A 25565-nucleotide genomic window follows, 5' to 3' on the forward strand; every position below is an offset into this window, starting at 1 on the left:
GGGACCGCTTGGTGGAGACAGAGGCGGGGCGGGGGCTACTGTCCCCTGCTGCGGCCAACCGAGCCGCCCTGGGGGCCGGCGGTCGGGGAAGTGGGGGGGCGCGGGGGGGTGGGGGCGGGGCTCGTCACGTGGAGAGGCGCGCGGGGGCGGGCAGGCGGGGCGGGGGCGCGCGCTCGGCTCTTTAAAGGCGCGCGAGCAGAGCCGGGAGAAGCGGCTCTGCGGCCGCAGGCGCAGGCCCGGGCCGACTGCCGAGACGCGCAGCTGTGTCCCCAACATGCGCCGCTTGTTGTGCCTGGCGCTGGCCGCGTCGCTCCTGCACGGTAAAGCCGCCGGTCTCCCCGCCCTCCTCTCCTCGTCCGCGGGATCCCGGGCGCACCCCGGGCGGCACGGGGCACCCCGCGCCGGGGCCGGGGTGGGGGGCTCGCGCCGGCCGGGGACGGCGGCGGTCGCTTCCCGCGGTGCCCGGGGAAGGCAAGCTCTGCGCGTCTGGGCTGCGCCGCTTGGGCGGCCGGGGTGCGGGCAGGGGGCGCGGGGCGCATCTCCCGCTGGCCTTCCCTGAGCAGCCCGCCCCGCTCTCCTCTCCTCTCCTGAAGTGTCCCTGCAAGGCGAGTTCCAGAGGAAGCTCTACAAGGACCTGGTCAAGAACTACAACCCCTTGGAGAGGCCCGTGGCCAACGACTCGCAGCCGCTCACCGTCTACTTCTCCCTGAGCCTCCTGCAGATCATGGACGTGGTGAGTCCCAGCCCGGGCCTGCTCGCCGCCGCGTGCCTCGGTTTCCCCGGCGGCCCGGGAGGAGACTGGCGCGCCCCGCCCACCTGTGCGCGGGTGCTTCAGACCCTACTTACCCTCGGCTTAGAAACTCGGGACGAAAGTATGTCCGTCCCCAGCCTGGAATTATCAAGAACAGGTCCGAATGATCACGCGTTAGTACCCCTTATGGTATAAGTGTTGGCGTGCAGTCCGACGTGATGTCAATTTAGAGATTTCTAGGCTTTTCTGCCGTCCGTGCTATGCAACTTCGCTGGGTAGGGGGCTGGCCCTGGGCTTTGCAGCTGGTTCATCTGTCCAGCCAGAGCATTGAGACCCCTCCCCAATGCCAATAATGGGCATTCTTTGCCTTCCTGGGGAGGGAAGTGAGGGTCGTCCTGCTCTGAGGATGAGCAAGGCTCCGCCGCCGGGATACACTTGTCTGCTCCTTCAGGCAGCTGCTTCCAGCCCCACGGGCTTCTTGCAGACTTCTGGTGCTTACTTCAATTGTCAGATCTGTGTAATATCTGGGTAAGTTTGTTCTTTCTCACTTCTAGATTACTTTGGATATTCAGTCAGCACATATTTAATATGGATATTGGATATTAAATCGGCACATCCTTCATACAATATATTTTACAAAAAAGTTGAAGTCATTATACATGGGTTTCAGTGTCTATCCTGTACAAGGCATTGGACTCTGCTCTGGAGCAGTGTACAGGCAGGATGGTGTTCCAGGGAGGGAAGAATGTGGAAGGCAAGGGGTGTGAGAAGAGCTACAACAGGTAGAAAGTGCTCCAGGGGAGTGCAGATTAGACGTGTAAGAAGACGGGTGAGATTTCATAATCCTGCAAATAAAGAGTGCCCGTTCTGTTACACTGATGTATGTGGCATCCCTTAACCTAGTTAAATTGCTGTGATGAATGGCTTGCTTTCCCATGCAACACGTCTGTTAACTGTGTACTTCCTTCTACAGATAGACCTATGCTTTAGAATATTCAATGTGCATGCGATGACTTGGGCAAGTTATCACAGAGGAAAGCTGTAAAGGCAGACAAGTGCTGTCCTGTGGGTTACCAGGGGAAACATTCCTGTGTACAGAGCTTCGACAGCAGGAAAGGCGAAAGGACAGAGATTTGGGGTTAGGGGAAGAGGGGCTGAGAAAGCCGCCCTGATGTTGAGTGGAGCCAGAGTGGGGGAGTAGAGTTACCGGGGATTTGGAGCAGCACAGGCCCTGCGGCATCTGGGGAGGCACGTACTTTACAGAGCAGCTTCTCTGTTGCTTCAGAGAGCTCAGCTTCTGTGCTTGGGGGCCTTGGCAGGTTCTGGCTCTGCTTGTTTCTGGATGGTTGGCTGGAGGAAATTTCTTAAACATCTCAGTCTGTACTTCCCTGTTAATACATTGGACAGGGTAGCACTTCAGTGGTCATTGTGATGACCTGAAGACTGAGGAGGAAACACAAAGTTAAACAGAAGACTATGGCCATTTTCATCAAAACAAAACAAAACAAAACATCCGTCCCCCTGCTCCCCTCAATATGACAGAGGACCAGACAGCTGAGCTGACATGCTCCACAAGTGGTGAGAAAGGGAAACATCCCCACCCCACTTGCCCAGTCTTGGCCTCTGATGGGTGTCACTATGCATGTGTGCCACAACTGCCTATCTTGGAATGGTCCTTGTGCTGGCTGGATGGGATGTGGAGGGGCAGTGACTACTTAGCCAGGGAGCAGGAACAGCGACCAAGGGGAGTAGACTCCCTTAGGGCTGTGGCAGTCTTGTTTGAAGAGAAGACCATTCACCAGGAAGCTGCAGGCTTCTTCCTGGGTACCTTCTCTTTAAGAGACCCTTAAGGAATCAGGTTACATGAGGGATTTTGGCTTTTATGAGAAGCATAAGTTAGGGTTACATGATGTGACAACTAAAAATTAATAAAACACAAATATTGTCAGGTTAGAATATTTTAGAAATAACAACAATTATAAGCAGTGTGTGTCACCAGTATTCCAATATTAGAGAAGCACTTGTCAAGATGGCTTTTAGCTGCCAGAGGTCATGGGAGGGTGGGAGGGGAGAAAGCCTTGATCTCACCTTGGCCGTGGATCTCGCCCTGAATGTGTTGAACTTCGCAGGCAAGCAATGCTGTGAGCTCATGGAGTGGCCTTGAGCAAATTACTTTACCTTTCTAAGCCCTGTTTCCTCATGTGTAAAATGAGAATAATAATACCAACTTCACAGTGTTTTGAGAGGATTAAATAAGAGAAAGTGCTTGCCACACACTAGTGATTCACTGAAGGTTTGCTTGATCTTCATTATGTAGTTACTCAACTCAAAGATTGGGACATCAGTGCCTAGAAAGATGTGGTCTCTTGCCCAAGGTTAAAGGCAGGGCTACTAAGAACACCCACACCTACCTTGCACGTCCTTTGCATCTCCTGCCTCCTTTAGAATCTGTAACTTCTTTTGCAGAACAAAGCCAGGTTAATTTATTTAAACTGCCTTAGTATAATTGATTAAATGTGACTGTCCTGAGATCCTGGGTGAAAAGGAAGTCTCTATATCAGAAATAATGAAACATGCAAACATTTGTATTCCAGCCTGACTCGGCTCTGTCTGGTTTTGAAACAGAGCCAGGGCTTTCCAGCTGGACTCTCAGGACCCTGGACAGAGATACAGTGACTCATAAGTGATTCAGGTGGCAGAGCCCTAACTGGTGTCAGGTTCTCTTTACAAATTTTGTTTCTGGGGTCCTTTGCCCATTCTGACGGGGCTGTTCTAGAGACCAGTTTTTCTTCCCAATGTTGTTATTGTTCCCCCTTTTGCCAGCAGAGATTTCCTGGCGTAATAGGGAGATAATGTCTGATCCTACACATCTTATTTTCATGGAAGGTCATTCACCTGTTCATGTTACTCCACACATACTTATTGAAACTTTTTTGTGGACTTTGCTAGATTCTGGGAATTAATACATGGTTAAGGTATTATTTCTACTCCGAGACTTCACAGTCTTATCTAGGAAGACTGATATGTAAATCCAAGATTACATCATGTGTAATTGAACACAAATGTCTGTACAAAGTGGTGCAGACACACATAGGAAGAAATATTTACCTCCTGCCAGGGTGACTAGGAATTAGATTTCTAAAGGTGAGTAGGAATTTGGCAGTTGGAGAAAATAGGAAAGGCTTTCCAGGTAAGGTGAACAGAGTGAGCAAAGATGAGAGTGGGGGTGAGGACAGCACACCCTCAACAAGTTGTGTTCTGTGGAACACTGGCTCCCAGTTGATATTGGCTGCAGGTTTTGCTGCAAAACTTTTCAGAAACTTGAATTTGCTCGTGTGTATTGAGAATTTTTTAAAAGAGGGATATCATACTAACCAAACTACTAACTTTCCCTTTTATACCCTTTTGTAAGAATGATATTCTAGAAACACACCTTGCAAGATGAAGGATGGGGTTATCTTTTGGTGGGAGGGCTGAGGCGAGCTCATACCGTAGACAGAAGACTTGTTGAGCATGAGGTGTGTTGCCTGGCTCTGCGGAGTTTAAATTTTGCCCTGGGCCCTGGTCTGGGTATCTCCTAGGACATGAGGAGGCCGTGGTGGTGTGCCAGAGGAGTTGTGAAGCTGCAAGATCAGCTAACTATTGCATATTTTCCTAGAAATGGAAACAGTCCAAACCATGATATTTGTATTAAATCCAAAATGTATAAATCATAGACTAGAATAAAAAATTGTGTATAAATTTTTGAAGACAAAGCATGTGTGTTCAGAGGGTTAGTTTTACCTGCTGTGGTCTGCTCTAGCTATGCATCAGGCCCCCTTGGTGAGGCATGAGGTGGAGAGTGGGAAGGGGTGGTGGGTTTTTAATCAGAGGAGGGACGTTACTAGCTCTTTGTTTAGATCGAGGATGCTGAGGGCAATGCATGTGTGGGACGATTAAAGAGAAGAGAAAGTGTAGACAAAGGATGAAGAGATCGAAACTAGAATGGTCATTGTGGGAATGTGAAGACATGAACAGATTCCAGAGACATTTTGTGTATACTAGCTATGATATATAACCATGTATGTGAACTTCATGTAGGTGCATAAATAAATTTAAGTGAAAGTACCTAAATTATTCCTAAATGCATACTCTGACTTATGGTGATTATTAATTTACTTCATGGGCTTGTAACTGGGATGGGAATGAGATAATACCTAAGAAATCATCTTGAAGTGATGCAAGTATAAGGTTCTAAACTACCAACAATTTCCATAATATTTCTCCTTTATGCATGCCATTTAGTTGTTCGCCTGTACACATACATCTAAAGGCCACTCTGAGTGTTGATTTGCATAAAATAAATGTGTACAGTTACGAAAGCATGTCTGGAAGGCAGGTATTTAAAAGAGTGATAGGAATCAACACATAATTACATGGAAATGTATAATACATAATGATGCAGGGATGATGATTTTTGCCATTTGATAGATTTGGGATTGCAGATTCAACTTTTTAGAAGATTTAGTCACAAGGCAGCAGAACTAAGTGGTCGTGAATTTGGGGTTTGCTACTGCAGGTGGCAGGCATGGGTGTGGAGCCCAGGATCCAAGGGCTTGTGTGTTATCTGAAAGCACTTGGCAGCCTCTGCTCTGGTTTTTCTGACTTATGATTTTATATTTACTGGCCACCATGTAAAATGCTACAACTCTAACTTAGTATTACCAAATATTTGCTGTAAAATTTGTACACCTTAAAGACAGTCTATGAAGAAAACCCAAGGTGCAATTATGTAATTGTCCTAATAATGTTTTTATAAGTGATATTTCTTACAGCTACAAATATAATATGTCTTGTGCAAGAAATCAAATCAAACAAAAAAAAGACTGCCGGGGGAGAGCAGGGGGAATCACCCCAATTACCATTACTCAAGGCCTTCTGGTGCAGTTCAGGCTCTTTTCTCTATGTTTACGGGATGTTTAGAGGAATATTTAAAAATTAAGATGGCGTAACACCACTATGGCACCTTAAGCAATATTAGCAGGTATTACTTTTAAAGTGACACAAGTAGGCCAAGTAGTAAACTAATATGAGTTTTAAAATAAAATTGTGTTCTTTCCCCACAATTACATAACTCTTACCATCACTGCATATTCAGTCCCTATTCCTATTTTTATTTTAGAAATCTCTTACCAAGTATTTATTGAAATGATTCATGATGTTACTTCTAAGCCTGGCTGCTTTTTTATTTTGTCCCAGATGTTGTATGTGAAAAATCACAGAGAAAATTTGAAGATCCTGACGCGACTGTCCTCCAGTTTTATGTGTGCTTCTGATCAACGCTCAGGCTATAGGTATCAGCAAGCACAAATCACATTAATCCAGTTAGTGATTGAGAAGAGGAGGACCTGCACTTCCATTCCTGTGAGGACTGGTTTGTTTCTGAATCTTGTATGTACATTCTAGGGTGTGAATATAGAGGACTTACCAGGGTCTTCCTCCTATCCTATGGACCCTGCACCCCCATCTGTCCTGATATCTCTCGAGTCGGCCAAGATCTGCTTAAATTTATGGCTCTGTAGGAATTGCTTTAGAAATCATCACACGGTTCTGGAAAAATGGTTCCAGATCGTGTTATTCTCCTAAGCTTCCCTCCCTTTTCTGGACCCTGACCCTGCTGTTCCTCATTGCCCTCTTAGTTCTCTGGTGCCTTCATGCACCTGATAATTGCATTTTTCTAATTGTTCTCACTGGAGGGCTAGTGAGAATTACTTTATTCATCATTGCTGGCAGCAGAACTGAAATTATAAATTAAAACTTGTTAACTTTATAATGCAGCTTTATAATTGATCCAGATTTATTAAGGTAGAAATTGTATTCCTCTTAAACCTCTTTATGGCTCTGGGACATAAAGGTACAAAATTCTTTCAGCTTTATAGACTGGGGATTATGGGCACTTTTGGTAAAGGAAGCTTTCTTGTAAATGTTACCTTTCAAGTCTACCCCTGAAGATATTCCCCACAGGCTCAGTTATCTCAGAGCACCTGATTCATCCCTGACATGCTGCTAAAGGACCAGAAATGATCTTGTCATGGAGAGATGCCAGTGAAAATTTCTGCTCCCTTATTGATTTATCCGGATTAGGTAGTGTTTTTCTCCTTAGAGAAGAAGAATGTAATTTGGAAGTTTCTAATTCCCACGCTCTTTATTTCAGTGATTTCGTTATTCACATTCTACATCTGCTATAAACTGTTTTAGCAAAAAGAGCCCTCAGAGTAAAAACCAAAACCATTGTAAAAAAGTTTGCATGTGCACATTTATGTGTGTATAAATACACACACACACACACACACACACACCTGTTAGTCTTATCTCTCCTTGTTGAATTTTTTTTTGGCTATCACAAGATAAGACATCACATAATGTGCTTGTTTAGTTTCCATGAGAAAAAGGCTAGATGTTACAGCAAAAGCCTTGGAGTCACAGCTCCCAGAGAACCAACTAATTGACTGAAATTAACACGAAATTAAGTAAGAAATTGTTTAAAATCCTGCAGGGGGAGGGGGTTGTGGGAGAGGCCTGGACACCAGGCTCTGAGCTAGAGAGTAGAAGAAGGAGCTGACCCATCCCCCCTGCAGGTGGCGGTGGGCTGAGTGGGGGGACATTGTGGCTGCCGCGATTAATGAGTGCCACCTGTGAGGTGACTCCCAGCATGGGAAATTTATTCTGGAATCACTGAGGGCAAATTCTCAGTAAAGATTCCTGTCTTGGGGTAAACAGGGTGGTTCTGAGCAAGAAAAAACATGTTTGTTTTATTTGGTGGAGAAAAGGCAAGTGGTCAGGTTGAGCTCCAGGTGTTTTGAAACCTTAGAATCGTAAGACGGTTTTCTAATCTACTGCAAAGGTCTTCAAAAGCTCATATATAAAATTTGTTATGTGGGCCGCTCTGATTAAGCAAATTAAGCCAAGGCTGCTCACTGATTGATGAAACTCAAATTGATAACATTAACAATTAAAATCACTGGTCCGGAAACATTCATTTAATCACTGTTTTCTCTTAAGTTGTTTCACTGACATTTGAAGTAACCTTTAATATGCTGGCTAGGTCTTACACACATTTCATCTTAGAAGTCATTTTAAACTTTGAATTACGGTGTAATACGCATCCACTGTGGGGCACAATATCAAAACCAACTGGGTGAATCATCACCGTGAACCCACGCAGGTAACCACCACCCAAGACGGCTCTTCGCCCTTCTTTCCCATGGGAAAACCATTAACGTGATGTTTTGCCCTTCTCCAGAACTTTATACAAGTGGAGTCACACAGTGTGTATTCTTTTGTTTTCTTTTGGTCATGTTTCTTTTTTGTGAGTCATCCAAGTTCTTGCCTGTTGCTGTGGTTTATTTTTTATCGTGTGGATATAACAAGATTTGTTGCTCTATTGCTGAAGATTTAAGTTGTTTCTAACTTTTGTCTCTTATGAAGGACACTGTCATGAATATTCTAATTGCACACGTCTTTTGACACACATGTGTTTGTATTTCTGTCGTGTGTATATGTAGATAGGAGGGGACTAGCCAGGCCATAGGATGGTATATCTTTAACTTTTCCAGATGAAGCCAAACCCTTTTCAAAATGATTATACCAATTAACATTCTCACCAGCAGTGTCTGAAAAATTCTTCTTGTTCTACATAATTACCCACACTTTGTATTTTAGTCTTTTAAATTTACCATTCTGGTGGGTGGGGAGTGATACTTCCTTGTGATTTTAATTAGCAGTTTCCTGATTACCAATAAAGTCTAGGACATTTTCATTTCTTAATTTTCCACTTGGATATCATCTTCTCTTGCAAAGTATTTATTCATGTCTCTTACCTATTTTGAATCTTTGTGTGTTTGTGTGCGTGTATGTGGGGGGGGGGTTTGTTTTTTCCTTACTGGGATATGTATGAATTTTTCTATATTATGGACATGAGCCCTTTTTAAAATGTTTTTGGAAGTATTTTCTCTGACTCTTTGGCTGGTCTTTTCACTCTTTTCTTATTCTTTCTCTCTTTTGTAAACTTTTAATTGAAGTAGAATATGCTTACAGATAAATGGTATCTTTTGATGAACAGAAATTCTTAATTGCCTAATTTTGTAATTCTTTTCTTCTATGTTTGGTGCTTATTATGTTATCATGGAAAAAATGTCTTTCCCTTCTTCAGGCTCATGAAGATACCTTCCTATATATTTGCTTTTAGAGGCTTTTTGTTGTTATTGTTTTACCTTCACATGGAAATCTTGACTGATGATTATTTTGTTTTTCAGGGGTAATTAAAGGGTTGTTAGTATAATGACTGTATAATTGGTGAACTTTATTGCATTTAAACATTGTATTATCCACTATGTCTGCCCCCAAATGGACATTTCAGTTATTTAGTGTGTGCATAATATGAGAAAATGTAGGGGCTCTGACATTTTTAATGTGACACAAACGAACCTATCTATGAAACAGAAACAGATTCACAGACACAGAGGACACACTTGTAGTCGCCGGGTGTGGGTTGGGGTGGGGTGAATTGGGAGTTTGGTTAGCAGATGCAAAATGATAAAAAGAAAATAAAGGAGGGATTACAAACTGTAGCCCACAGGTTAAAATCTGCCCACTGCTTGTTTTCGTAAATAAAGTTTTATTGGAACACACACATAAATGTCAGCAGGGCACACAACATTTACAGAGCCGACAGTAAAGGATTTCTGAAAAGTCCTGGGCCCTCTCCACGTTTCCCATTGCTGACCATTTCCCAGAGGTCTTCAGCTACCTCTGTTTCTGGTTATGACTCCCATTTTAATAGTCTGCTTATAGTCCTCTTCCTGGATTCATCAACTTCACCCACTTTCTGTGACTTCCTGTTATGACAGATATGAACTTGGCTCATTCACAGCTCTCCCTACCTGCCCTCTTACCTCTGGTCTTGCTTCTTCCACTGCTCACTTTTGCACCTTTGAGAGGGTGGAACAGGTATAGGGGGTCAACAGTATGGTGATGGATGGAAATTAAACTTCCGGTGGTGAGCATGCTGGAGTGTATACAGAAGTAGAAGTGTAATGTGCACATCAAACTTATATGATGTTATAAACCAATGTTGTGATATCAGTCAAATGTGGAATCTAAAATATGATGCCAGTGAACATATCTAAGAAACAGAAACAGACACACATAGAGAACAGCCTTGTGGTTGCCAAGGGGGAGAGGGGGTGGGGAGGGATGGATTGGGAGTTTTGGGTTAGCGGATGCAAGCTATTATATATAGAATGGGTAAATAACAAGGTCCTACTGTACAGCACAGGGAACTATATTCAATATCCTGTGATAAACCATAATGGAAAAGAATATGGAAAGGGGTGTGTGTATATGTATAACTGAATCACTTTGCTATACAGCAGAAACTAACACAACATTGTAAATCAACTATATTTCAATTAAAGAAAATGTTACTTCGATAAAAATATTAGAATAATCTCAACTATATCTACAAACTAACTTGGTGAAAAAAAAAAGACAGTCTTAAAGCTTCTTGTCATTTCTGTTACCTGGAATTCAGTTTTCCTTCTCTGAAATTACCACCGTTCTGCCCCTTTCTTCTCTCGAAGTCCTTCCATCTCCACACTGGTAACATTTACATTCTATTTTGGAGCCATATTTAATTTCTTTGTAATTTGACATTGGCTTGATTCGACTTAAAAAGAAAAAAAAAAAGCAACCCTCATGATTTTGTGACAGTGTAAGTGCTGTTCTCTGCAAAGCCATTTTTCTAAGCCCCGTTTTCCTTCTCTGTGGGTTCGGTGTTGTGGCTTCCATGCCATTCAGTGTGGTTGAGTGCTCTTGGTGTCAGCTGATCTAGGGTCAAGCTAAGATGCTCTCCTTTTTTATCTTCTTCACCAAACCCTATTGTACCTTCCTTTCCTGACGTCCTCAGTCATGCTGTCTGTCCTCTGGGTCCTCCTTTCACTATTCCTTCTGTCTTTTGTACACTTGCCCCTCTTTCTCTGAGGATACCAGTTAGAGGGTTGTCCTTTATTTTATTTTATTATTTTATTTTATTTTAGTTTTTTAATTTATTTGGTCATGCTGGTCTTAGTTACAGCTGGTAGGCTCCTTAGTTGTGGCTCGTCAGCTTCTTAAGTGTGGCATGTGGGCTTCTTATTGTGGCATGCATGTGGGATCTAGTTCCCTGACCAGGGATTGAACCTGGGACCCCCATACTGGGAGCTCGGAGTCTCAACCACTGTGCCGCCAGGGAAGTCCCTCTTTCTTTATTTTTGTAGTTCATTTGTTTTAAACCAAACAATGTTATTTCTTCTAGGGTTATTTTCCCCCCTTTCTTTTAATTTTGCTTATTTATTGATTTGCCTTTCTGTTTATTTTTACTGTTTGTTTGGCAAGACTTCCTAAAGTGCTTTGTGATTCTTAGTATTCTCTTCCTATTTTTAAATTAGGGAACAGAAACATTGGTAGAAGTGCTCTATCAGATGGGGGCTGTTATATTTTGAGGACCTAAATGCTCAAGGGCCGAATGCTTTGCTCCAAGGCACCTCTTTTGGCTTTAGTTTCTTTATTCTTAACTCAGGGCTGTCCAGTAGAAATGTAATGTCAGCCCCAGATGTGATTTTAGATTTTATGGTGGTCACATTTGAAAAGGAAAATGGTGCGGGGAACATTAATTTTAATAAGATATCTTACTTAGCTTGGTATTCCTAAATTATTAAAATTACAACAGATAGCAAACATAAAAAAATGTTAATGAGATAGTTTATGCTTTTAGAAGATGGCAGAGCTAAGCCTTGGAAATCCCGTGTTAGGCTCACAGCACTGGCCACACACATAGGACTCAAGAGCCACGTTTTGGAGTGGCCACCATATTGTACTGTACAGTGCTTACCGATCAGATCAGTTTGTTTGAGTTTTGGCTCCGTGGAGTGAGGAGAAATCTGGCTGCTTGTTATTGTCAGAAGGGAGTTGACAAAGCTTTCTCTGAATTCACCTGTGACAGCTCCACTCCGTACTCTCTGCCCTCCTCCAGACTCTGGGCACTTCTGAACTCCATGGGCTTCTGCACAGCAGACCTGCTCCCTCTACCCTGCAGTCCCCTCCCCAGTGTTCAGCATGGGGCGTCCTTCATCTGATTTTGCAGTCACCAAGCCTATATGTGTGTGCTCTCTTCTTGTAATGTATTGAAATATCTTGTCTTTTTATGGCCTCATTCCCATTCTCTTTGTTTTGGGGGAATTTATACTTGTTGACTGAAAAAAATGCACAACCTAAAAGTTGAGAATTATGTTTTATTTGGTGGACAGAACTGAGAACTTAAACCTGGGAGGCAGCCTCTCAGATAGCTCTAAGGGACTGCTCTGAAGAGATAAGGCAGGAGCCAGGGTAATATAGGAGTTTCTGCAACAAAGACCAGATTGTCAGAACATCAGACGATTACTGTTAGTTAAAGACAACCAGACATCTCAAGTTAAGAAATTTAGCACTTTTCTATATATAGGCAGATGCAAGACTCTGGCTCACTGAAATCATTCCTTTGATATGCACCTCAGCTATCTGGGGCCAGTATCCTGTGCAGTTCTCATCCTGAGTCTGCTTAGGGTGCCTCTTTGGGGGTGGCTGCAGTGACTGACTGCTTGATGGTGGGCATTCTGTTTCCATCCTGAGTTCCCTCAGGGCTCACCATCAGGGCAGCTGTAATGTGGTGGCTTGATGGCTGCAACATCTTTTGTTTACTGATATGGCAGGCAACACTTTTTCATTGACATACCATTTCCCTCTTTTATTTTAATGTCAGTGGTCTTAGAAGGAAAGGGGAAATAGATGGGTATAAGCTGGCATCTTAAGCTAGAAACTTACAGGATACTCTTATCAGCAAATAAGCCACTGGGCAAAAATATGTTATTTTGTATTTTCAATTAATTATTCGATTCACAAATCCATGTCGATAATTCTGCAATTTTATTTTGATATTTAATGGGTTCCTTTAAACTGACTGAGTGGTGAACACTTGGGCAAAATTGTGTCTGTCATTTTTGTAAATCAGTGCAGTTCCTTGGGAAGGTGTATGAACCTGTCTTTCAGATGGATTTTAGTGAATTGAATATATGCCTACAGGGTATTATCTAAAAAAATACAGTTAGAAGTTGTAATTTCCTATTCCATGGCTACACTTGTGACTTAATTGAGAATGAGAGAATGAGCATTGTTATGTACTACTTACATTTATGATTTATTGAAATGTTAATGAATGTTTTCTTTAATGTAGCCCCTGTAGAGGGAGATGTAGTTACTCTAAGAAAGCTTTTAAAATATCAAATACTTTTGGACTCCTGTTAGGATTAAAGCCCAATTATTTGAAAAATTTTGGTAGAGATATTCTTCTTTTCAGGCTGAGTTTATTTAGTAGGACTGGCAGGTGTATCTCAAAGCAGGGTCTCATGATGGGTGTTGATGGCCCACAAATGAGATGGAGATGGATTTTTCTCTCCTTATTTTTGTTTTGGATGCTTATAATCCGACACTGGAGAAAAATAAAAGTTCCCCACAGTGTGCGAAGCAACTTAAAACAGTTCTCTACTGATTGTTTTCAAAGACAGCTTTAATGAGGAAATGAACTTTTTGATATGTTAACTTGAAAAATCTTGACTTTATATTTATAGCGTATATATTAGTAAATGAAACATTTTATGGGTCTTAAAAATCAGTTGGTCAAAAACTTTAAAACACTTAAGATAAAACATTTAAAAACTTCTTTACGAGGGTTTCTTATTAAACCAAAAATGTTACTCTTAGACTTTTTTCATTAAATGTTGGAGTTACTCAACAAATTGTGACTGAACCACCTAGGACAATATTTTATATTTACCTAAAATATCTGGAGATTGAGGATCAACAAAATTCCTTGATGGAAACCAGGCATGTTGATAAAAAAACAAAGCCCAGAGAATCCCGATATTTGCAAAGAGTCAAGTGCTTCTGGCTAGACTTCAGGGGCACATTCTATAGACAGAATCGCACGCAGCGGAGATATTTAAAAATAGGAGAATCTCTCCAAATCTGGCTTATCCTCTATATTAGTGGTCTTGGGTTTTTTAGTTCCAGAGTGAATGGAAATTGCACCAGAGGCTTTTCTCTGGAAGTCTTTACACCCGGGAGTGATCTGTGCTGACATCTGGTCTCAGGAATGAGAGGCACTGAAAGCAGCTCTGTACCAGGAGCTGGACTGGTACTCAGCTGCAGGGACGTCCCCCTTACCTCGTTTCTTTCCCTCGGAGGGCATCAGGCCAGTTGGACCCCTCCTCTTGTTCCATGTATGGAACAATTAATGTGATGGCCTTGGCTCAGGATGCTGCTTTGTCAATAACAATTGGGTATGCATTAAAGCAACAGTGTGCAGATGGCACCTTCATTGTTGATGACAGAGAAAATTATAGGCAGTGGATTAAATTAAAAACTGAAAGGGAATGAATACTCATGACAGGAAATGTGTTTCCTTTCCAGTGGTGGTTTGCATCTGTGGGGAGCAGCTGGTCACTGATGTGTCATCACAAACCAGCTTTCCACTGACTCCCTGCATTTTTTTCAGATATCACTTTAAAAGCACACAGAATTAGACAGAAATACTTTTAAAGGGCTTGAAACTTAATCTCAAATAGAGGAAGGGAATAGTAAAATGGGATACATGGTGTGACTTTCTCTAGATTGGAAAGATTTCACCTATTTCAGAAATGCTGCTCTTCTGGAGGAAGATGAGACTCTGAGTTTATCATCATGTCTATAGGAAATCTGGAAAAGACGGTAGGTGTTGACCTGATCTCAGAGAGGCAGCAGTGAGCAGTGGTATGAATCAAGATCTTAGCTCCCTGCCCAGGAATTGAACCTGGGTAGCCTGGATGAAAACAGGAGTCCTGGCCCCCAGACCAGCAAGGGCGAGAGGTTAGAAGCTGTTTTTCCCTAGCTCTTGCCCCCAGTGAAAAATGCATTTCTCACGAAGGCAAAAACTGCAAAAACAGGTACAAAGTTTATTATTAGAGACACAGCACAACAACAAGTGGGAGAGCATGCAGAGAAACCATTTGTTTAGTTAAGACAGAAGCAAGACAGAGACACACACCTGGAGAGGAAGGGTGTGGGCATCCTCCCTAATGGAGGGGGGGGAGCCCAGTAAACAGGTGGTTAAATCATTTGTACAGGATGGTTCTTCCAGGTCTTTGTTACCTTTGGCCAATTATGTGGTTTCTTTTTCCACACCTGACCTGTCCTAGGACTCTCTCCAACATGCGTGTGTGACTTTTTTCCAAGATGGATTCCAGCCCAGAGGCCTATGGGGTGGCCTTCGTATCACATATTATGGGGTGGTGCCCCCTCCTTTTTGACCCCAAGGAGCCTTTCTGCACATGTGCAATGTCTCCCTTGCCCCAAGGATGGGACATATATGACTTCTTGATCTCTTAACAGGGTTTAGCCCCTCTCTGTTGCTGTCATGACTGTCATCTTAAGGGGTCCACAGGAGACAAAGCCTGGCAATTTACCCCGTTTCTGTTGTTACTTCCATTTCAGAGTGCAAACGGCTGGTTGTAAATATCTAACCTGGAGCCCACCTATCTCCTGTCTCAGGAAATGCAAACAGGAGGCTAATTGTGTCTGGCCTGAAGCCCACTTTTTTCTTGCCCCAAGAAATGTAAATAGGAGGCCAGTTGTAAATGCCTAGCCTGGAGCCCATCAATCTCCTGCTTCAGACCTGGACTGAAGGGGGATTCAGGGCCTGTTTCCCCTGCTGATAGGTGGCTTTTTAGGTGTATATCAACATCTGCGTTTGAAAAGAGCCCTAAAATGGCATCATCTGTATGTGTGTAAATTTAAAGTGTTCAGACACTTTCAAACACCTAGCTTTTGCCTCTTCTTTGATCATGTGAATGAGGTGTTATATTATTAGGACCATTCTTGTCTAGGCAGAGAAGATTTGGGGACTTGAACCCAGGCATTCTTCATGTTTTTTGTTTGGGGATATTTTTGTTTGGTTTTTAATTTTTAAACATGTTCTGCAGTATTCAAGATAGTTAAATAGGTGACCAATGAGATTTTATTATTATTTTGAATTATTTTGGGGGGTATTTGATGTCTTATTTCATTCCAGTTATTTTTGTTTTTGATGCTCAGATGATCAAGGTGACTCCTGTCCTTTTGATAGGGTCACCGTGATCCTTGATAGCTTCTCTGTTTTATGAACAAAATAAAGTGAGGTGTTCCAAGGCTGTCTTATACTTCCCACTCCAGACCTGAATCTGCTTATATCAAGAAGCCTGTCAGTGGGAAACTGTATTTGGAAATCACAGATTGACAGTAAGCATTGGAGTAAATTCTGACTTGATCCTAGTAAGTATCTCAGAAAGAGATAACTGAGCAAAAGGGAAGTAAAAATATAAATAAATGGTCTTTTTAAAAAAGCCTCTAGAGTTCAAGGAAGGCATGAAAACTTAGATGTAGAAAGCTCACTGAACACTTCAATTTCAGTGCACCAAGGACAAGGAAAAAAAGTCTTAAATTCATCCAGAACAGAGGGAAATCATTTGCCAAAGAATAATTGCCAAAATGACATCTGTGGTCTTATCAGAAGATCTGGGCTTTGTAAAGGCCCTAGGCTATAACGTCATAGCTCAGGTGAGAAGTTGATGGTTGTCCTGAAATCTCTACACAGCCAAGGAGGAAAACAAACCAAATTTTCAAATATGCAAGGATCCAGATTTTACCACCCACAGATTATCTGAAAGCATTTCCAGATACTGTATTCCAGTTATGTAAAAACCAAAACATACCCTAGCCAAAGTAAGCGGGGTATGAGAAAAATTAGTCAGAGGTCAGAAAAAATTCCCATCAACCCTAATTAAGTGTCAAACAGCGACCATCCCTGAAATGTTAATAGCAATCTGTAACCCAAATCTCTCTCTCTCTCTCTTTCTCTCTTCCTCTCTCTGTATGTATGTGTATTTCCAAAAATTTTAAATAACTGCTATATGAGTGGAAGGAGGTTCTAAAACTTTCAAGTCTTGAAGGGGAAACTGAAACAAATAAACTTGAACATTCCAATAATATTTAGAAATGGTTTTAAGAAGCATGACAAAATACTGTGGGAAAACAGCCACACACGATAACAGAAACAAGCCCAGTCTCATCCCCAGTCACTCTGTTGTGAAGTGGGTAGACACACAGATTTAAAAACAGCAGCCCCAGGTTCACTTTTAAAAGCTGCAGCTGTGTGCCACTTCCAAGAGAAATAAATTAAAAGTACTTAGAAAGGCAAAAATACGTAGACAGACAGACATAGAGATAAATGGTAGGTGGGGAATAGCTCCAGCAGATGTTAGTGGACACGGCGCTGGATCTGGCCCTAACAGAAGCTCACTGGGATGGTTAATTCTGTGTGTGCACTTGTCTGGGCTGAGCTTGCCCGGATAGCTGGTAAAACTCTAAATCTGGGTATGTGCGTGAGGGAGTTTCTGGAAGAGACTGAGTAAAGAAAATCACATTTATCCAGGCAGGTGGGCCTCATCCAATTCATTGAGGTCCTGAAGAGAACAAAAAGGCAGAGGAAGGGCAGATTTGCTCTCTGCTTGAGCTGGGATATCTAACTTCTCTTGCCCTCGGACATCAGAGCTCCTGGTTCATGGGCCTTCCAACTTCACACTCCGGGGGGGTTGGGGGGGGGGGGAAGGATACTTACACCGTTGGCCTTTGGACTTGGACTGAATTACACCACCAGCTTTCCTGGCTTTCTGGATGGCAGACCACAGGACTGTGCTGCCTGTTTTGTGTGAGCCAATTCTTATTAAATTGTGTGAGCCAATTCTTATTAAAATTTTCTTCTTGGAATTCCCTGGTTGTCCAGTGGTTAGGAATTGGCATTTTCAGTGCCGTGGTCCAGGTTCAGCCCCTGGTCTAGGAACTAAGACCCCACAAGCCATGTGGCGTGGCCAAAATTTTTTTTTTTCTTCTCTGGAGAACCCTGACTAACACGCTCATCATGGAAAGCCATCAGCAGTGGGAGATGGAGCTTACATGTCAGGCAGGAGGTGATGGACAGCTGTGCATCCTCAGAGGCCCTGTGGGCCTCAGACTCTGGGTCCTTCATGTGAATTGCAAGATCCAGCACCGGTGCCCAGCTCTGCAGTGAGCGTGTCACCAAATTCAGTCCTTGCAGCAGCCCTGTGGAATGTACTTTTTTTCACCTTATTCTGTTGATTGCACACCAGTGCTGGTGCAGTTCACGGGAGCTGTGATAGTGGGGTCACCAGGTGCTCAGAGATTGTAGGTGGCTTACAGACAGTCGGGAGCTTGTCAGACACCACATGGGGTTCCTGTGATGGGTGGACTGCGGGAGCTCCATCCTTCCCCCAGCCCAGACTGGAAGCCAGGTAGCAGCAGGAGAGGAGGGAGGAGTATGGTCCAGGCACTTTCCATGCCTACAGAGAGCAGCCTGAGATGGCTCAAAGACTAGCTCAAAGACTCGTTTCTATAAAGAGATTTCCCAATCCCTGCCAATCAGGGTTAATTTTTTTCACTCCTGTGATCAAAACATTTTACTTATTGACACGTTGCTACTAGGAAGACTGAGAGAGAAACACAAGATTTGGGATCATAAGAACAGTTTCAAACTAGATCCAACACTCCGTAATTGTGTGAGCTTAGGAACCCTGCCGCACCTCTTGGGTTCTGCCCCTTAAAATACAATACTGCTTCCTGTGATAACATCCCAGTGCTGTTATGGGTTGGTGATGCTTTTAAAAAATTTGTTAACATGATTCTTGCATATAGGTTAAACACAGAAATAGTTATACAAGGCCTATTCATACCTCTGCCTTGGTTTACATTTCCCAGAAGCGTCTGATTCTGACTCTGGGTGTTTCTTTGAGGTTTGCATCTTATATGTCTAAATAAAATGATTATAACAACTACTGCTTTTTGGTTCAGAGTTGTGGTCTAAGGACTTCCCAATACTGAAGGTGAGGATTTAGTTGTCCATTCACCCCCCACCACCAAATAAGTAATCTACTTTCTTTTTTCTTTCCTTATCCTTCCAATGAAATTGTATTATCATTTTTGGTTAAATTAATATACAGTGTATTTATTAAAATTGTTATGAAATCACTGTTCACCCAAGCCAAGTAGTGGGCTATGATTACATTTATTTTCTAGTATAACCTTTTAGTTTTCCTCAGAGTGAATACTGTTGTCTTTTCCTAGTTGTTGAATTTTTCATGTAACAATCAGTGTTTCATCCCCAGACTTTCCAGCAGACATGTAAGTTGCTCTCCTTGATTCAGACACATGGGGTTTTATTTCGTCCACATTTTTAGTGAACTTATCTTTAGAAGCATTTGTCTTCCTGCTTGTAACTAAATTGGCAACTATTGAACTGATATTTTCCTTCACTATCGGATTCTGTCAACAAAGCTCTGACACCGACTGGGTGTCTTACAGTTCAGTCCAGTTCTGACCCTAACTACTCTGTGTTGGCATCAAACCCTACAAGGTAAAAGGCACGATTCCCAGTGAGATGCTCTTGCTTCAGATGCCAGCTGCAAGTGGGGTCTTCAGGCTGTCTGCATGTGTCTGGCTGACTGCAAATTTGGGGCTTCCCCAAACCCCAGGTTTTGATAATTCATTAGACCAACTCACACAACTCAGGAGAATGCTATACTTACAATGATCATTTTATTATATGGATACAAATGAGCAACCAGATGAAAAGTATGTAGACCTAGGTGGAGGAGGGTTCGGAGCACAGGAACTGGGTTGTGCCACCCTCCTGGTATATTGTGCCACCCTTCCAGGAGGAAGCTATAAAAAAGAGCCAAAATATAAGCAAGGAATAAAGGGGCTTTGAAGAAACGGACAAGTACAGGGAGCAGATGAAAACTTCCAAAACTTAAAAAAAAAAGTAACTTCAGAAGTGTAAGAGAAGCAATTACATCAATGTAAAAAGAGCAAGGTTTATCAGGACACAGATACTACCAATAAGGAACAGTCAGAGTGCAAAACAGAGTCTTGGAAATTGGAACATTGGAAGATAGAAGGCAAAAAACCAACAAAATTCCAAGGAAAAAATTCTTTAGCTTATCCCCAACCAAACTATCCATTAAGTAGAAGGGACAAAAATAAAGGCACGTGAGACCTGGAAACCATTCTTCTATGCTCCCTTTCTCAGACTGCTGCTGATGGACCCCATCCACCAGAATGAGAACATAAATCTAGAAATGAAATCACATAGGTCCCTGAAAAGGGTATAACTGGAGAAAAGCAATAGGAATTCTCTACTTGAGTTGTGGTATAATAAAATATAAAGTATATATATAATATAAAATATTGTATATATATATTTTTTCCTTTGTACCTAGTTCCTGACATGCCACAAAGCTTCAAAAATACTTGAAATTTCCTGATAGGAATGTCTTCATTATGCTAATAAGGTAACTTATGGCAGGGCTATCCTTAATAGCTTCAGGGTAGATGCAGGTCATCAGAAAAACCCTAGAGGAGGTTAGAGGGTTGGAACTTTCCGCTCAACCTTCAGTGAGGGGAGGGGATACTGGAAATGGAGCTCAGTAATGTGGCCAATAATCTAATCAACTGTGTCTACAAAAGGGAATTTCAATAAAAACTAGATGGCAAAGTTTGGGAAATAACTTCTGAAGTTATATATTTTTTAAGTTTTGAAAGGTTTCATGTGCTGCCTGTATTGTCTGTTTCTTGTTTTTTATATTGGAGGCTTTCTCATAATGCTAAGTGATCCTTGATAGGAGCTGTGTGTGTGTGTCCATGTCCATGAGGGTCTCAGAGAGAGTAGTGGTGTAGGCTTCACTATAGCACAATTTGGCTGGGAAGGTATTATTTTAGAGACCTTAGTATGATTAGATCTCTTAGGCTGATCAGTTTGCCCAGAGAAAATTTTTATAGTCTGCCACCTGGGCAGCCTGGGCCTGGCAAACAGAGTTCTGAGAGCCAAGAGGGGACAGGGGCTGGAGGAGTCAGGTATTCTTAACCCCATCTCTATTTGTAATGTGTTACTTCCATTGTAGCTCTGCCTGTATCTGATGTACAGAATCCTGCTGGTCTGGCTTCTCCAGAGGGTAAGATTCTAATATCCTGCCAGGGCAGGGAGGAGCAGCTACCAGTCATGCATATGAGTATATTGGGACATTTGAATGATTCTTGTAAAAACTTGCTGTCCGTCCTCCTGTTTTGGTTAAAACCTCATCTGCACTTCTGCTCTCATGGATATCTGCTCCCTCCAACTTGTGAGCCGTTCTGGGCTCCGTCTCAGCCTCCTCCACGTGGTCTTAGATTGCACTTGGAAGACTCTGTCAGTCATCATTTCTTGTCCATTTACTTTAGAGATTCCAAATTGTTTATGTTGTTTCCTTTTATGTTTGTTTTGGTAAGTTTGCATTTATTCCTTAACGTGTTTCTTTATTGCACTTTTTCTTTTTTTGAATTTTGGGAAGAAGAGGGTGTATGCTTACGTCTAGATCACATTTTTAGTAGGAATCCTCTGAACGTTGATTCTTAACCAGGATTCTGTACCAGAACCCCATGAAGAGCTTTGTCAAATATGATTGCTTGAGGGATGGGAGTGAAAAATAGTGGGATAAAGACCCCTGGAAATTCTCCCCTCCACAAAATCAAGGAGAAAACTGGAAAAAATTTCCCAAACCAACTTTTTCCAAAACTTTGGAAATTACCCAAAGGCATGCAGAAATCCAGGGGAACATTAAGTCAAGAAAATTAGTTGACTTTTGGTAAGAACAGTGAGCTTTGTAACTTGCCCTCTATTCCATCCAGGGTACCAGCCCCCACAGGGAAAAGAATTCATTGCCACAGAATAGTTTTCTTTGATCTGTCTGTTGAGTGATTAGAAAACCCCACTTGCAAGGCTGTCTTTAACAGACCTAATCCAGAGTTTTCTAGTCCATAAAACTTTTCCCAGGAGCATTTGCTGAATTTTTTCCACTCTGTCTCCCATTTCCATATTTCTTCTGTGTCACCATAATTTTTCTTTTTTTGTCTTTTTTTTTTCTTTAACTTTTTACCCCCTTCACCCATTTCTCCCACCTCCCACCCTCCGTATCAGGTTTTTGTTTTTGTTTTGTTCTTTTAGATTCCACATATGAGAGATCATACACAGTATTTGTCTTTGTCTGACTTATTTCACTTAACACAGTGCCATTCAGTTTCATCCATATTGTCACAAATGGCAAGATTTCATTCTTTTTTATGATTATATGTGTGTATATATATGTTTGTGTGTATATATATATATAGTGAAATATATATATCACAGTTTCTTTATTCGTTCATCCATCAGTGGATACTTCAGTTGCTTCTGTATCTTGGCTGTTATAAACAATGCTACAGTGAGTGTGGGGGCACATATATCTTTGAGTTAGTGTTTTTGTTTTCTTAAATTCCCAGGAGTGAAATTTCATATAGTAGTTCTAATTTTAATTTTTTGAGTAACCTCCATAATGTTTTCCAGAGTGGCTGCACCAATTTACATTTCCACCAACTGTGTATAAGAGCTCCCTTCTCCAGAAAGCATGTGTAGGCTATGCACATGCTCGGAAAAGACCTGAGAAGGTCTTAACTCCTCACTTCTGATTGACCTTGAGGCTGAGCACAAGCAGGAAGTAAATGCTAAGGCAGTGTGGTCAGCTGCCTGGCTGAGAGTTGATGATGTGCCTCAGCACACACAGAAGATCCCACTGACAAAGACTGGGAGGCTTGTTGGTTCCAGGCATTTAAGGAAATTTCTGTTCATTCCATCATTATCTGAAAACTGAGCTAATCAAACAGAGACTTCAGTGGCTACATACAACAAAGAATACACTTTACAGAATTAATTCAGAAAAGTGATTACATAAATAACAACAAGATCAAACCTGGGTGGAGAAAGAATACGATTTCTAGAGTTGTCATGTTATATTATTTTAAATGTACATTTTCAGCAAAAATATATGACATGCAATGAAAAGGGAAAGTTTGGTCCATACGCAGAAATAAACAATCAATAGAAACTATCCCGAGGAAGCCCACACATTGGATTTATTAGACAAAAACTTTAAATCAGTTATTTTATATCTCTCCAATGAGTTAAAGGGGATCATCTATAAAGAACCAAAGGAAAGTTCAAGAATGTCTCATCAAATACAGAATATCAATAATGAGATATAAAAAAGGTATAAATTCTGGTGTAGAAGATTCCAAAAACTGAAAGGAAAAATCACTCGAGTCTTCAAAGGCAGATTTGAGCAGGTGGAAGAATGAAACTAGGAACTTGAAGATAAGTCAATGAGATTATCCAGTCTGAAGAACTTAAAAAAAAAAGAATGAAGAAAAATAAACTAAATCTCAGAGACCTGTTAGACACCATCATATGCAAAATGAGAGTTCTAGATGGAGCAGAAAGAAAGTTGAAGAAAGAATATTTGAAGATATAATGGATGGAAACTTAAACAAATTTGATGAAAAACATTAACCTACACATCCAAAGAGCTCAGTGAACTGCAAGTAGGATAAACTCAAAGAGATCCACACATAGATGCTCATAATCAAACTGTTGAAAGACAAATACAGAGAGAATCTTGAAAACAGCAGGAGAGAACTGACTCATCCCATTCAAAGAATCCTCAATCAGGTTAACAACTGATCTGTCAACAGAAGCCATGAAGAATAGAAGGCAGTGGGATGACATGTTCAAAATGCTAAAAGACCTTTAATCAAGAATTCTATGTCCGGCAAAATTACCTTTTAAAAATGAAAGATGAGTTAATACACAGTTGGCTCTCTGTATCTGTGAGTTTCACATCTGAAGATTCAACCAACCTCAGGCTGAAAATCTCAGGTTGAAAACCTCAGGATGAAAATTAGATTGAAAATATGAAAAAAAAAATTTTCAGGAAGCTCCAAAAAGAAAAACTTGAATTTGCTACATGCTGGCAATTATTTATATAGCATTTATATTGTATTTACAACCATTTGCATAGCATTTAAGTTGTATTAGATACTATAAGTAATCTAGAGATGAATTAAAGTACCTGGGAAGATGTATGTAGGTTGTATGCAAATACTACACCATTTTGTACAAGGGACTTGAGCATCCCTGGATTTTGGTATCCGAGGGTGGTCCTGGAACCAATTCCCCTGGATACCAAAGGACAACTACATTCTCAAATTTTGAAACTATGAGAGAGTTCATGTCATAGGTCATCAGGCAAATGCAAATTAAAACAACAGTGAGGTACCAATAACACCTATGAAAATGGCCAAAATACAGAACACCGGCAACACCAAATACTGGCAGGGATGTGCAACAGGAACTCTTGTTCATTGCTGGTGGGAATGTAAAATGCTACAGCCACTCTGCAAGACGGTTTGGTGATTTCTTATGGAACCAAACATACTCTTACTATAACATCTAGCAATCCCACTCCTTGGCATTTACTCAAACGAATTGAAAACTTATGTCCACACAAAAACTTGCACACAGATGTTTATAACAGCCTCATTTAGTATTATTGCCCAGATTTGGAAACAACCAAGATGTCTTTCAGTCGATAAATAGATCATCCAGTCGATGGAATGTTATTCATCACTAAAAAGAAATGAGCTATTAAGTCATGAAAAGGCATAGGAACCTTACATACATGTTACTAAAGTGAAAAGTCAGTCTGAAAAGTCTTCATACTGAGTGAGTTCAACCATATGACATTCTGGAAAAGGCAAAACTATGGAGATTATAACAAAATCAGTGGTTTCCAAGAGTCAAGGGAGGGCGTGATGAATAGGCAGAGCACAGAGAATTTTTAGGGCAGTGAAACTACTCTGAATGATACTTAAATGATAGATATGTGTCATTATATTGTTTGTCAAACTCATAGACAACACCAAGAATAATGTAAACTATGGACTTTCGTTGGTAATGATGTGTCTGTGAAGGTTCATCAATTGTAACAGTTCTGTTACTTTGGTGGGGGGGGTATTGATAATGAGGGAAGCTGTGCATGTGGGGACAGGGAAACCGCTGTACCTTCCCCTCAGTTTTGCTGTGAATCTAAAACTGCTCTAAAAAACACAGTTAAAAAAAAAAGCTGAGATAATTCTTGCCAGTAACTTTACTGTACAAGAAATACTAAAAGGACTCCTTTAGGTGAAATGAAATGTCAGTAGACAGTAACTTGTATCCACATGAATAATAAATAAAGAGCAGCAGTAAGGTAACTACCTAGGTAAATATAAAACACAGTATAAATATGTGTTTTATCACTTTTTTCTTCCTATTTGATTTGAAGTGCAAATAAAGCAATAATTATAAATATGTGTTGATGTGCATACTGTATATGAAGTCTGTGTGGTATAGGGAAAGAGGGCAGAGGAAGCAGAACTGTAGAGGGGCAGAATTTTTGTATAATATTTATTTCGGTTAATATCAATTCAAACAGGATTGTAGTAAGTTGTTAATTGTAATCCCCAGGAAAAATACCTTTAAAAATATGGTAAATGAAATGACAAGGAGATTGAAATGGTAGTCTAGAAAGTTTTGATTTAACACATCAGAAGGCAAAAAATAAGAGAGGGATTCAGGTAGAGGGAGCCACATTAGACACTGAAAACAAATAGCAAAATTCAGATATAAATCCTGCTTTTATCAGAAATTACATTAAATTTAAATAGACATTCCAATTGGAAGACAGAGAATGATGGAATGGGTAAAAAAAAATGATCTGACTGACTGTCTCTA

The 25565-nt window shown here is 41.3% G+C and overlaps 1 protein-coding gene across 1 annotated transcript in view; it reads left to right on the top strand.

The window, feature by feature from the left end:
• The first annotated feature begins 213 nt into the window (after positions 1-213).
• CHRNA7 (cholinergic receptor nicotinic alpha 7 subunit) overlaps positions 214-25565 on the top strand; it is a 111912-nt gene continuing 86560 nt past the window's right edge. Inside the window, exons 1-2 of the mRNA XM_057722648.1 lie at positions 214-320; positions 594-733. Coding sequence (XP_057578631.1) covers positions 275-320; positions 594-733 — 186 coding nt within the window. The 5' untranslated portion in view covers positions 214-274. The remainder of the gene's footprint in view (positions 321-593; positions 734-25565) is intronic.

Source organism: Hippopotamus amphibius, chromosome 2, assembly GCF_030028045.1.
Source record: "Hippopotamus amphibius kiboko isolate mHipAmp2 chromosome 2, mHipAmp2.hap2, whole genome shotgun sequence".
Taxonomy (NCBI): Eukaryota; Metazoa; Chordata; class Mammalia; order Artiodactyla; family Hippopotamidae; genus Hippopotamus; species Hippopotamus amphibius.